The sequence below is a fragment of the Accipiter gentilis genome, chromosome 15 (genome assembly GCF_929443795.1).
Source record: "Accipiter gentilis chromosome 15, bAccGen1.1, whole genome shotgun sequence".
In the NCBI taxonomy this organism is placed as follows: Eukaryota; Metazoa; Chordata; class Aves; order Accipitriformes; family Accipitridae; genus Astur; species Astur gentilis.
This window is the reverse complement of record NC_064894.1, coordinates 5,413,215-5,426,021: the sequence shown is the minus strand read 5'-3', so window position 1 is coordinate 5,426,021 and position 12,807 is coordinate 5,413,215. Positions and strand designations below refer to the sequence as shown.

The following is a 12,807-nucleotide window of genomic DNA, read 5'->3' as shown; positions in this document are numbered from 1 at the left end:
CGAGAGCAGGAATCGTGCGGCTAACGCGGCTCTACTGAGCTGGAGCACGGATGATATGCTGGGAAGGCATAAAGGTAGCCATCAAATCAAAAACCTTGACTGAAAGTGATAGGCCTACAATTTGGTGAACATCTTAAAAGCTGCAAAAATGCATGAATTGGGGAGAAGAGAGTCCACATTCTTGAGAAATGACTTCATTTTTCATTCCTATTAAAAATTCAGTATGAAATAGACCACTAGCATGCAAACTTTTGGTTGAATCTACAACTGTAAAAAGGGGTTTACAATGCAAAATGTCAGTTAATCTATATTTATAAACAGTCATAGAGTAGAAGACACAAATTAAAACATAAAGGAACAAAATCCCCAAATGAGCTTAAAAAATATTTTATGCCAGCATCACTGACACTAGCATCTTGACATCTGCAGTTCAGTACTCTTTTACAGCTATACTTTTAACAATAATTTCACTGAACTAGTATTACAGAGAGCCAGGAACAGGTAAGTAACATGCGAAAACTTACCATCTAAGACCACAGTTTCAGAGTTTCAGAATTTGTCAAAAAAAAAACCCACAAAAACTCAAAACAGAAAACCCTATACACAGAGCACTCTCTCCACTGGTAAAAGTCACTAAAAATAACTAGTAAAATAAGACAAATTTAAGACATTATGGAGAGGCAAAACCTACTTTTCTAAGGAGCAAATAATTGATTTACAGGCTTAAACTGTTTTTAAACACTTTTTAAACAATGCTTTAAATTTAAAAACATGAAAAACTTAAAAATAATAAGCCCCTATGAAAATATACATATCCTGTACCATTATTTTTATACATTACTGATATTTTTAGAACTGATGTTCTAAAACACACACAAGTGTATTTCAACTTAAAGCATATTATTAAAAATGCATTTGCAGTTATGATACATGATTTACTTAAGACCAATGGAGTGAAACAAGTAGATTATTTACAAAACCTTCTTTCCCAAGGGAATAATTCAAAAGTTGTATCCTTCCAGCAATGAAATATTTTTCCTATTAACATGCTGCTGCTTGATTAGTTTACTTTTGGACACAGATGAATATCATCATAAATCTACTTTACAAGACACAAATGTGTTGAGGTTTTTTTCCATGAGAAGTCTTTTGCAGTCTTCAATCAAATTCCAAGACAGGGAGTAAAACTCTTAATAAATTGCTGTCGTTTTTGTATCCGCAACATGCGTGCCTTCAAAATGAAGGGAAAGCAAAACTCACACCACCAAAAAAAAAATTTTCTCTAAAATACTTCATCTTCAGCAGCACTACCCATACCAAAAGCTAATGCTGGGATACTGTGATTTTGAGTGAGATCCTGCAAAGCTGAGAAGTGCTGGAAATGACAGCCTTGTCTCTCTTGCAAAGCCACAACAAGCACAAAATATGAGAAAGTCCGTTATCATGTATGACCAGTCATGCTGATTTCCAAAGAGTCTTGAATACCGGAGTTAAAATACCCCAAGATGTTTCCCCAAATCCATCCAGACTACTCGGAGACTACTGATATTCAGCAAAGAACGTGCTTCTGGTGTCTTGCTCAAATCCAGATGCACTAGATTTGCAGCAGTTACTTAAAACAAGAAGCAGACAGTCTAATGATGTCAGTCAGCCCATGTTAGGCACTTAATTGAGCCTAACACGTAGCTGCTAATTAATAAAGCAATTCTATCACATAACTAGGAAACTTAGACAATTATTTTCAGAGGCTGCATCTAAAACTACAGCATAAACTAGCTTCCTGTATAGTCAGACTAGATCTCTCTAATTAACACATGCAACAGCCATTTATGTATTTTCCCTTATTAATTTTTAGAGTCAAATACAGCCTGCATTAAACAGACAATAAAGCTCATCAAAGACCTGGAACATCCTCTGTTATGTCTTCCACAGTCCCCATGAAACTTGATCAGCATCTCATAGAAATGATCAATTGTTTCCCAAGGTAGAAATCAATACAAGCCACATATCAACCTACAGAAAAGTTACAAAAAAATGTAAAGAAACTCCATGTATCAACTCGATTGCCTTCCTCCTTCATAGCCTGAGTTTTCATGAGTTGGAAGACCATTTTGCATGCTATTGGTAAATGTCTTCAGCATACTGTTATTGCCATCAAAAACATCTGGCTGCTCTTACAGATGCGATATGTCATATTGTTAAGCAAGAAAGTACTTCTATGCCCAAGAAAAAAAAAAAAGATGCTAATCATTTTATCGTATCAGAAAAATAATTCAGTGTATGAACAATGTATCTTTAAATCATTCTAGTCAAGCTACTAACTAACCACATAAAGAGAAAACACACGAGTACCCTGGCTTGACAGACAGCCTTCACATCTAAGTGGCAAGTGAAGAATTCAAGAGCTACCTATTGCTTATTTATACAGAAAGCTTCACAAAAATGCTCATTATCTCCTTGCTCTCAAATCAACCCACTTCAGATGCCTACAGTTAAGAACTTAAATCCCTGCTGAACAAGGTCTGTGTTTTACCATTTATGCAGTTCAAGGACAGGCTGGCTCATGCAGTATGTGGGAAGACTGCACCACATGACTGTGAAGTTTAGGTTTTATTTTGTACAGAAAATATATAATTGCATTGGATTTGATTTAGAAGATAAGGACATTTCATACTCTTTCTCACACAAAATGAACACTTTGGCATTTTATTTTGAAGCAAACCCCTTAGTTTAAAAATCTTTTCTAAAGTGGTAGTTACATTGTTACAATGTAGTAGTAGTTACAGCACAGGTTTCAATGTTGATTGATACTTGCAAACAAGAAATCCAGAAATAATTAGGCAAGGAAGTAGTGAACTCGGGAAATATTATTTTGATTGTTAAGGACACTAATATTAAACTAAATCTAGTGAAAAGAAAGATCCGTTTGACTTCTCCATTAGTTAATATTGCAAAGTTGTTTCTTCACAAGAGTTTGCAAATTCACAATTATTTTTGATTTTGCAAAGGGATGATTTGTCAGTGGCTGATTACTAAAAATTCTTTCAATATATTCTTTTTATCTGGGTGCAAGGTGAATTTTCTGTGGACCGTTTAAAATATAACACGAGTTTCTTATTCAGATATTTATTTAGCAAAGACTTTTTTATTTTATGGATTGTGATTTTTTATTTTTTTTTTAAATTAGGAGTACAGTTTACACATACACTCTTTTATAAGAAAGTATGACACTGGTGTTCATTGATGGCTCAAGAAGGTTTCTCAGAAGGTATACTTGCAAGAGACCTTCCAAAACAAAACCAACTGGGCCCATTTGTTTCACAAGGCAGATTTCCTGCCTGAATTCTCTCAGGGTTGTTAGGAGGCTTTATAAATTACGGAAAGCAAAGATTACTAATCTTGCCAATGGATGCTTGAAGCCAAAAATCACTACCTATCCAGTCAAGTAACAAACTGAGGATTTGTGAATGTTTCTGACACTTTTAATATGGACACAAGGTATGTAACAAGGAAGCTGTTCTAAGTTTCCTGAATCTCTAGGGAGTCCGCTCCTGACCATCCCTGAACCAACGTTATTTCGTTCCTTCTACTCAAACACTGACAGTGGAAAGGGTTGATGAACTCCTCAACAGCTAGATGTTTATTTTTATGTCAGAGACTGCCTAAAATATTATTCTAAGGATGTCTAAGTCTTATTGTAAGCATGTAAGTCCAGGAATTATATGACTCACAAAGGGATGGCCCTCAGAAGCACGTTCTGTAAGGTCTTCAGAAAGCACTTCAAGTGCTAAAGAACTTGTAGAGATGGAGAGATGTAAAATACTAAGCAAGATGCATGAACTTTCATTAATTTGAAAAGTTCCTTTGAAAGCTTCCTTAAAAATATTTTATTGAGGATCCAGAAAAAAAACAGTTAGCGGCACTAAGAGCTTCAAAGCAGCAGGCAAACATTTTAATTGTTTTTGGATACTGTGGTATTTAAAGATTTAAGAAAAAAATTCATATCTCAGGGCTAGCTCTGAGTACTGATTTTGCTGACTTGGATTACTCTCCTGAGTGGAAGCTAATTCTGTAGATGGATGGATAGATGGAGATCTCTGTTTTGAAATTCAGAGCTTCTTTGAATAAATTTATTATTGCTATTTAATTCCAATTCAGTATTGACACTAACTTGTGTTAACAGTTTTATTTGAGTTCCTGTTTCATATAATTAACACTAGTTTAGCTTTGGCCTGATCTCTTGATAGTATTTTTGTTCAGTGTATGAAGAAATTTGCAAAATGTATATAAAGTTGTCTCAAAAAGTCACATGGTCTCATAATTTTGGAGAGATGGATACATAGCTTAGCTATCCCATACACTTAAAGCCTGACCAGCTCTTAACTATTCTGCTGTTCTGAAGGAATTCCGAGCACTTCAAGTATGCCATGCTGTTCTTCAGCCTAACACAATTCTTCTTTCCTGTGTTGTGGGGTTTTTTGGGTGGTTTTGTTGTTGTTGTTGTTTTGTTGTTGTTTGGTTTGATTGCCTTTTATGGAGAGGTAGGACAAAATAGCTTTCAGCTGTTGTGTGTACTGGCTTTGTTTTTGTTGTTTTTTGGTGGGGTCTGGGGTTTGGGGGTTTTTTTTGACATTTAAAACCAATTGAGTAGGTTTTAATTGCAAAAGGTAGTATTTTCATTTTGGCCTCTTTTGGTATTTTTCCCCTGATACTTTTTAAAAAAAAGATTCAGTTGAATATTTTTTATCTTAATATTTGTTAAAGACTGATTTAGGAACTAATTATAATTCAAAATCAAAGCTGAAAATAAATTCTCCTCAAACCCCAGGGTGTTTCTATACTGCCAGAGGATAGGAATTTTAACAAGGATAAGCAAACCAGAAAAAAGTGTAAGGCTGTGAAACAGCACCCCATGCCTCAGATGTCCCACGGATACAATGCCCAGTGAGGTATCATGATACGTGCCCTGCTAGCACCCACTGCAAATAAGATGACCAAAACGGGCTATGCCCAGAGAGGCTTATTTGAACGTAGATTTTCTCCTACTGTGGGGAAAGAAGAAAGGCATTTCTACTCAGATATAGAAGGTAATACATGGTATTTATAAACATGCTGATAGAAACAACAGCAACTGGGAGCAAGGCTTCTTGTTATCCACAGGACCAGAGGAATCGGAAGGGAGAAAGACAGTGAACTTTTCTGTTAATTGTCCAACATACACACACAGAGCCAATCATGCAGACCTGCACAAGTCCCTTGAGAAATAAGAAGATTATATTTCATAATCAAAGTTATGGTTTCATTTTCATGAAAACTGGGGGAGATAATTCATCTCAAATATTACAATGAAAAAGAAAGTCTGAAGAGGGAAATAAAAGGCTCTTGGTCATCCTGAGCTTCAGGACAGAGCTTTCAGGGAAGAAATACAGCAGATGAAATTCTCTGGATCGTGATTAAAGAGAAAAGCACTTCAGCAGTACCATGATGGGGACTACTCCAGAGCACCAAATTAGGAAGACGAGCCTGGTGATGGTTGGTTTTGTTTGGTTTTTTTAATAAGCATTCATCAGAATCCTCCATTGTGCTGCATTTGAAGATAATGAGAGGTTTTAAAGGCTTTTGTTTCTCCAGTTCAGAAGGGAATACTGCAGGAAGAATCCTTGGAACGCACAGTGACAGATCACTGACACTAGGAAAGCAACCAGCAAAGGACCTGTGGAGCTTTGCTTCCCACCAGAAGAAGGAAATAATTAAGAATGTGAATCAACTTTGTGATCTTTAAAAAGGGAAGGAAGCTGAGCAGAAGAAACACCCAAAACCTTTCTACAAAAAAAACAACCAAACAACCAAACAAAACCAAAAAAACCACCCAACCACCAAAAACCAAAACAAACCAAAACCACCCCAACCTTAGCGAAAATAAGGAAGCAGCCACGACAGCAAAAGGAGTCCAGCAATCATGGAAGCATTTGAAGAAATACCACCAACATCAGAAGCAGAACCAGCCCAACACAGAGGAAGGAGAAATTAAGTCAAAGACTTTCCAGCTAAGTCATTAATGTTTCATTTTCTAGAAGAAGGTGAACAATCAATGGAAAGTTGCCTATGAGTAACTTACAGTGATAGTGTACCAGGAAGCACACTATCCAAAATTCGAAACACAACATTTAATGCAAACAGCAAAATGTAAAAACAATTGAGATCATTCTGCAAATATTTCATCCCTAGTGCTTAGTATCTAGTACCAAGTATTTGTCATTCTAGAATACCATGGAAAGAGTCTGCTACCATTTGGCTCTATCAGCAAATGACAGCAAGACAGCTAAGTTGTTTTGGTTTTTTTTTAAAATAAGTTCTCCTAAAAATAAACTCCAGTAAAACTCATAGCAACAAGTTAACAATGTCTGTAGCATAAAAATTAGATGTTATGCCAAAGCAGGAAGAGGTCAAACTGTTTAGATATAGTATACACTAGGCTAATTCACTTCATCCTAGAGTATTTACAGACCTGTCTGAAGCTACCTCATTGCCAGGAATAATTATTTCTTGAGAACTGGTGGAGTATGGATGAAGTTCCACAAAACTGGGAAAGGGCAAAGAGAGCACATAGGCTTAAAGGAGAGGGGAGGGGAAGAGAGGCTAGAAATTACAGACCAGTCAGCTTAATATCAGTTCCTGAAAAAATGCTAAAGCAAAACAAATCACCTTCAAGATAAGAAAAGATCTAAAAAAAAAATACAAAACCAAAACCAAAAAAAACCCCAAATTGTCAATAATAAATTAACCCAATTTCACTTCCTACCAGTGCAGTAAGATATGTAACAAAGAGCAGATGTCAAATATCTTCAGTTGAGCAGGAGTTTTGTTTATGAGCATGCCACGTTAGAGTCACACGAGAAAAAGTGTCTAAATAAAACTAGCATAAGGTAAAAAGCTATTTAGAAAAGCATATTCTAAGCTGCTAAAATTGGTAACAAAAAACCCCAAAGCATTCATTAAGCAGGGTTTGTCACATTTGTCTGGCATATAGCAACAGTCAACACTCAAATTACCATTCTAGATAATAAAACAGAAACATCTTAGATTTGTAGGTTACTAGACGCCAAGGATAAAGGAATAGCTAGTTACAGGAGACCAGGACTAGACTTCAAAGCTATCCTGACAAACTGGAAAAATGAACTGGAAGAAAGAGGACCCAGTTCAGAATGGACAAGGAAATGGCTCCACACTCAGACCAGGATAAACAAGTGTAGAAAAAGGGAAAGAAGGTCAATCAGTTACGGACCAGCTGTGCAGAAGATGATGAGGCGGATATAACCTATCACAGTGGTAACAGGAGAGGACAGCGTACAAGCCTGGCTGCTGTCTGAAAATTATTACCTTGGTTTACCTGGAAATTACCCTGCACTTGAGGAGTTAGCAGGGTTGGCCAGAGGCCATGCTCAGGTGCCTTGCCTACTACTTGCCACCAAATACCACCAAAGGTCAAACTGGTGAAAAAGTTAAAGTTTTGTTGTTGTTGTTTTTTGGGTTTGCTTTACTCTGTATCATGGTTTGTCTTCTGGGCACCCTTGCACCTAACCAACACCCTGACGTAACAGTGACCTTGATGACAGCTCAGTCTCTTACGTTCTCTCCTTGCAGCACACAGTTTAATTTTCAGAGAGGAATATTTAGCTTAACTGACATGTAGTTATGGGGGAGAGATGAGTTAAATTTAATGGCCAGAGAGATAGAGATGGTCTGGTTTAATAATCCTTTATAACTCTACAGTCTGTTACACAAAAAAGTCAAACACCCTCAAGAGAGACCAAAGCTGGACCAGGGGATGTGGGTCTAGTGTGATTTTTAAAATATCTTTTAATTCTCCCAATTCCATGCTATTCCAAAGGCTAGAGACGTGCTGCGGTATGACACTGCCCACAACACAGCCTTGAATCTCTGCCAGCGCAGGGTGTCATAGCTCTATACTTCTCAATCCCACCCTACTTCACCTTCTTCATCTACTTATTCCAGGATGTGCAAGAGGTCTCTGGAAGGCAGTTTAAGGCTGTCTACCACAGTGAGTAGCCTGAAGAAGAAACAGGGGTTTACCTTCTTTATGTAGCTATAAACAACTGACTTATTAAATGTGAGAGAGAGTGCAAGGCTTTGATCTTAACCAAAGGTGTTCTCCAGTCTTATCCTTTAAACCCCACACAGAGCTAAGGCTGACCATTGTCTCTTCCCAACCTTAGCAGCATCTTGTTTTCCTGATATTCCTACTGCTGTTTCAGTTCCATCTCTGTTCTGATTTCTCCTCAACCCCTTTTTCTCCAACGCATCTCTCCAGATTCTGCCCTCGGTATACTCTTACTCTCCTCTAAACTCTGCTAAAAGAAATTAATTTCACACATGGATTTTTTAATATATGTTAACTAACACAGCTGTAATATTTGAGAGGATAAAACTTCTTTCATGACTTATTCTATCATACAATCTTTAGGGTTAATTCTTCTAGTGAAAAGACTACTTTTCAAAAAAGACTTTTGCAGACAGTGTTATCATCTACTTAGATATAAGATTTTAAAGATATCTGTTATTCTCATACTGCATAATCCCTAAGAAACTTGCAATCTTCAATCCCTCCTCTTGCTTTCCCCTGTGATCCTTTAAGCGATTTAGCTGAGGACCTTATTCCAAATACAGATATTATCCCCCCCCCACCCCCGCAAGGAGAGGGCTGATGTCCTTCCCTGATTCAGAAAGTGCAATGCATCAGTATGATGATGCAGAGATAACATTCAAAATAAGCACAACTGTACATTTATTATCACCCATATATTATTATAACAACCATAAATGTATATTATGCTAAACAAACATACTTGTTCTATGTACACGGGTTTGATGATTTTTTTCCCCAAAATAATATGCAAAAATAAAAGTAACAGAATCATATTTCATTCTGAACTTGCTAAAGATGTTAACAATAGTGCAATTCAGGGGATTGAGGACACATCAATTGTCTTCTAGCAAAGAGAAATAATACACAGGAATTATTATTTATTTCCTGAAGTAAATTTATAAATTTTTTATCCATGACTTCTCCAAAATGCAAAAGTCATAATGCAATTGGAATATTATTATTAGTTTTCCGAAACACATTTACATTTTGATGTGTGCTTCCAGATTACAGATTTTTGTTTAAAAGCTCATGCCATATAACATAACTAATGTCAAATTATATTTGACACATGAGCTTTCAAAGTATAAACATAACTGAAACACAGACTTACAAGCAAAATGGTTCCTTATTCTCTGCTTAAGCTGAATATTTGCTACAATTAATACTTTACATTCAGAGGACACAGCATCTCCACTCAAACTGTACCATTAAAGAAATCTGTTTATAAAAAGATATATTTTAAAAAAATATAAGATACAAAATTATATCTAAAACCTCAGCACTCTATAGCCACTTATTTACCTGTCCCTGAATGCAATGTATGGAGTAGAAACTGAAGAAACCCAGCAAACATAGCAGCATCAGCAAGAGAATGGTTAAAAGAGCACAACTGGCATCTAGTAGGTTGCTGAATTCCAGCCTGCAACAGTAGCAAAACCGTAATGCAAGCAAAAATCCACTTCAGTGTGAAGGAGACGATATAAGAGAAGTCCCTAAGGTCCTTGCGTCCTGATTCTAAGCCAAATTATTCTGCAGCGTCAAACATTCAACACCGGTGACACCAAACAGTGCTACGAGAGCTCTTGTCATCAAAACAAATCTCTGCAGTGTAGTGCAAGCATCGATTACTGCATTAGTTCATACACGTTCGCTGCAATGACAAGGAGTTTCAGTCTCTAGAAGGAGTTAATGATTTTAGGAATCCAGAATTAACAATCCTCAGGAAACGAGATGGGAAAAAAAAGCTCCTTCCTCTCTAGATAGAACAGGAAAGAAGTTTCTTAGTGCTTTAAACCAACAGTAGACACAAGCTCAGGTACCTAAGTAATCAATACTACTGCTGCAGTTATTATTTATATTCAGCAGCTGTGCGCTGAACAAGTTTTAATGAACTGCATAAATGAAGCAATTGTGTAAAGCAAATGTGGCTGGTTTAAGTTATGTAAAACTTCCCAAACTGTAGATTTACTTCTAGCACACTGAAAACACAATGGCCCTTGAAAAAAATTACCATTTTTTACAAATTAAGTAATTTTTTATAAGAAAAATATCTTCTAAATAAAAAACTGGAAATAACATTTTGTAGTCCAAATTACATATTCAAGATAAGAGAGAAAAGCAGAACATGTACACCAGCGTATTTGGGTAAAGCCAGATGATTAGAGAATCACAGCTAATAAAATTTGCTAAAGAATTTAATGTAATGTAATCATATCCAAAACACACCACAATAAAACTGTTTCTTTGGCACAGACAGTCTTCCTCTGTAAAAATATATGTTTCTCTGCAGCATATCTAGATACTGCAGGACTTCAGAAATACAATAAACCTGCCTATTCAGAAACTAAAATGTGAGAAAACAAAGCAAACAAAGAGAAGCTTATAAGGGATAAAATGTAAACAATTAAGCTAACGAGAGCTTACGGTTCTTTCGTCTTTAATAAGATACAGATCTATTAGTAATAATGAAAATACACTTTTAATCAAGTTGTTCCACTGTAATTCTGGATCACATGATCAGAACCAAGGTACTGAATGCTGCCTTTCACAGCACATCTCACCTGTCAGTCAATAGCAAAAGCCACAGCTCACATCCCCGGCCACTGCTGACCTTCAGTGTCCCCAGTACCACAGTATCAGCAGAAAGATAAACACAACTGTCACCATCTGCTCTTTTCACTGGCATGTGACCAGCAGGTCGAGGGAGGGGATTCTGCCCCTCTGCTCCGCTCTGGTGAGACCCCACCTGCAGTTCTGCATCCAGCTCTGGGGTCCCCAACACGAGAAGGACATGGACCTGTTGGAGCGGGTCCAGAGGAGGGACACGAAGATGATCAGAGGGATGGAGCACCTCTCTTATGAAGACAGGCTGAAAGTCGGGGTTCTTCAGCCTGGAGAAAAGAAGGCTCCAGAGAGACCTTATAGCAGCCTGCCAGTACCTAAAGGGGGTCTACAGGAAAGATGGGGAGGGACTCTTTAACAGGGAGTGTAGCGATAGGACAAGGGGTAACGCTTTTAAACTGAAAGAGTGTAAATTTAGATTAGATATTAGGAAGAAATCCTTCACTGTGAGGGTGGTGAGGCACTGGCACAGGTTGCCCAGAGGGGCTGTGGCTGCCCCATCCCTGGCAGTGTCCAAGGCCAGGTCGGATGGGGCTTGGAGCAACCTGGTCTGGTGGAAGGTGTCCCTGCCCACGGCAGGGGTGATTGGACCTGGATGGTCTTTAAGGTCCCTTCCAACCCAAATCATTCTATGATTCTATGATATGTCCTCATTAGGAGATGATTCTTTGGAGGAGGACAATGTCCAGGCTTCATATACTCCAAAAGAAAATGATTGGACATCTACTGACCAGGGAACATAAACCCAGCTTTCCCCTAAAGCTGGAGAACACTTCTTGCAAAAGGGACAAAAGACAGACTATCCAAGTGCCCAGTGCTTGCACAGAACATCTGCTCTCCCAGTGACCCTTCTGTACTACTCCTTGAAGGACATCCTCCTGTTCTGCCAGGGCTGGCATTGAGGGCTTTGCTTCACTTTCAGAACATACCTCACCTGGATCCTGAACGCTCACCTCTCCTTGCAGCACATACTAAACAAGGCAGCGGATTTTGCCACGGCCCACCTCAACAGATGAAAAAATATTTACTTGCTACAACCTCAGAACTTTTAAACGAGACTGCACTATATGGGGCTTGTTTTCTAACTTTTTAAAAAATGTTCCTTTCATTGCTACAGCATACATGTGTTTGTGAAAAAGCAAATAAACTGTTCTCGCAAATGCATTTAGAAAGGTTGTTTGTGCCCCATGGTGTTGTTGAAGCTCTCACTGCCTCCCATTCCCCAGTGTGCCAGATACGTGCAACCTCTCCCTGCTCCGTCCCCACATCAGGCAGTCCTCAACACCAGTATTACCCACCGCTCTCGCTAGCCACGAGATCTGCCCAAGCCCTGCTAACAGCTTCAGCTTTAGATGGTAGAGGTGTCTGCAAGTATTTTCGGAGAAGTAACAGTAGAGAGGAGTAACAGAAGAGCTTTCTGAGGTCAGAAAGGGCATTTTGCAGGAAAGGACAGTGCCACCAACTCCATTATGCACTGCACACCCCTAAGGGTGCTTTTCACTCCACCCAGCCCCAGTCAAATAGAGCCTTTCTGGCTGCCCCAAAGGCTCATCTGACAGTTTGAGAATCAAACACTGATGGTTTATTTACTTTTACATCCATTAATAGTAGAAAGGCAGTAGGAAACTAACTGGAAATCTAGTTACCATTCAGTTGTCCTAGTAAAAATACATTATTAAGTTATAGCACACTTTCAGCCTTTGCTTTGGATAACATTGCCTATGTAATTTCAGGAAGTTTTTACCCTTGCAAATTATTTTACTGCCAATATTCTCTGAGGCACACTACACTGTGTATCTGATACTTAGATTTTGACCATCATATTTTAACTCCTCCATAATCTTCCTGCTAATAATTGTTCTAGATCTTAATCCGTGTATGATAGTCCTGCATTTGTAAAACTTCCTAAGATCATTGAACAATCTCACACAGATACCCAACCCTACCAGTTGTCAAGTTTTAAGACGTTAAATTCCAAGCATTAAACATACTATTCAGTTTTATGCCTGGGTGAAAAG

General features: G+C 38.0%; 1 protein-coding gene across 49 annotated transcripts in view; it reads right to left on the bottom strand.

Moving 5' to 3' along the window:
• RIMS1 (regulating synaptic membrane exocytosis 1) overlaps positions 1-12,807 on the bottom strand; it is a 335,886-nt gene that overhangs the window by 151,162 nt on the left and 171,917 nt on the right. The window contains exon 1 of one of the 49 annotated variants that reach the window (XM_049817968.1): positions 9,470-9,571. The exons of the other annotated variants lie outside the window; for them this stretch is intronic. Within the exon in view, the coding sequence (XP_049673925.1) occupies positions 9,470-9,521 (52 nt within the window). The 5' untranslated portion in view covers positions 9,522-9,571. Of the gene's footprint in view, positions 1-9,469; positions 9,572-12,807 lie in introns of those variants that run through there. 49 annotated transcript variants of the gene reach the window in all.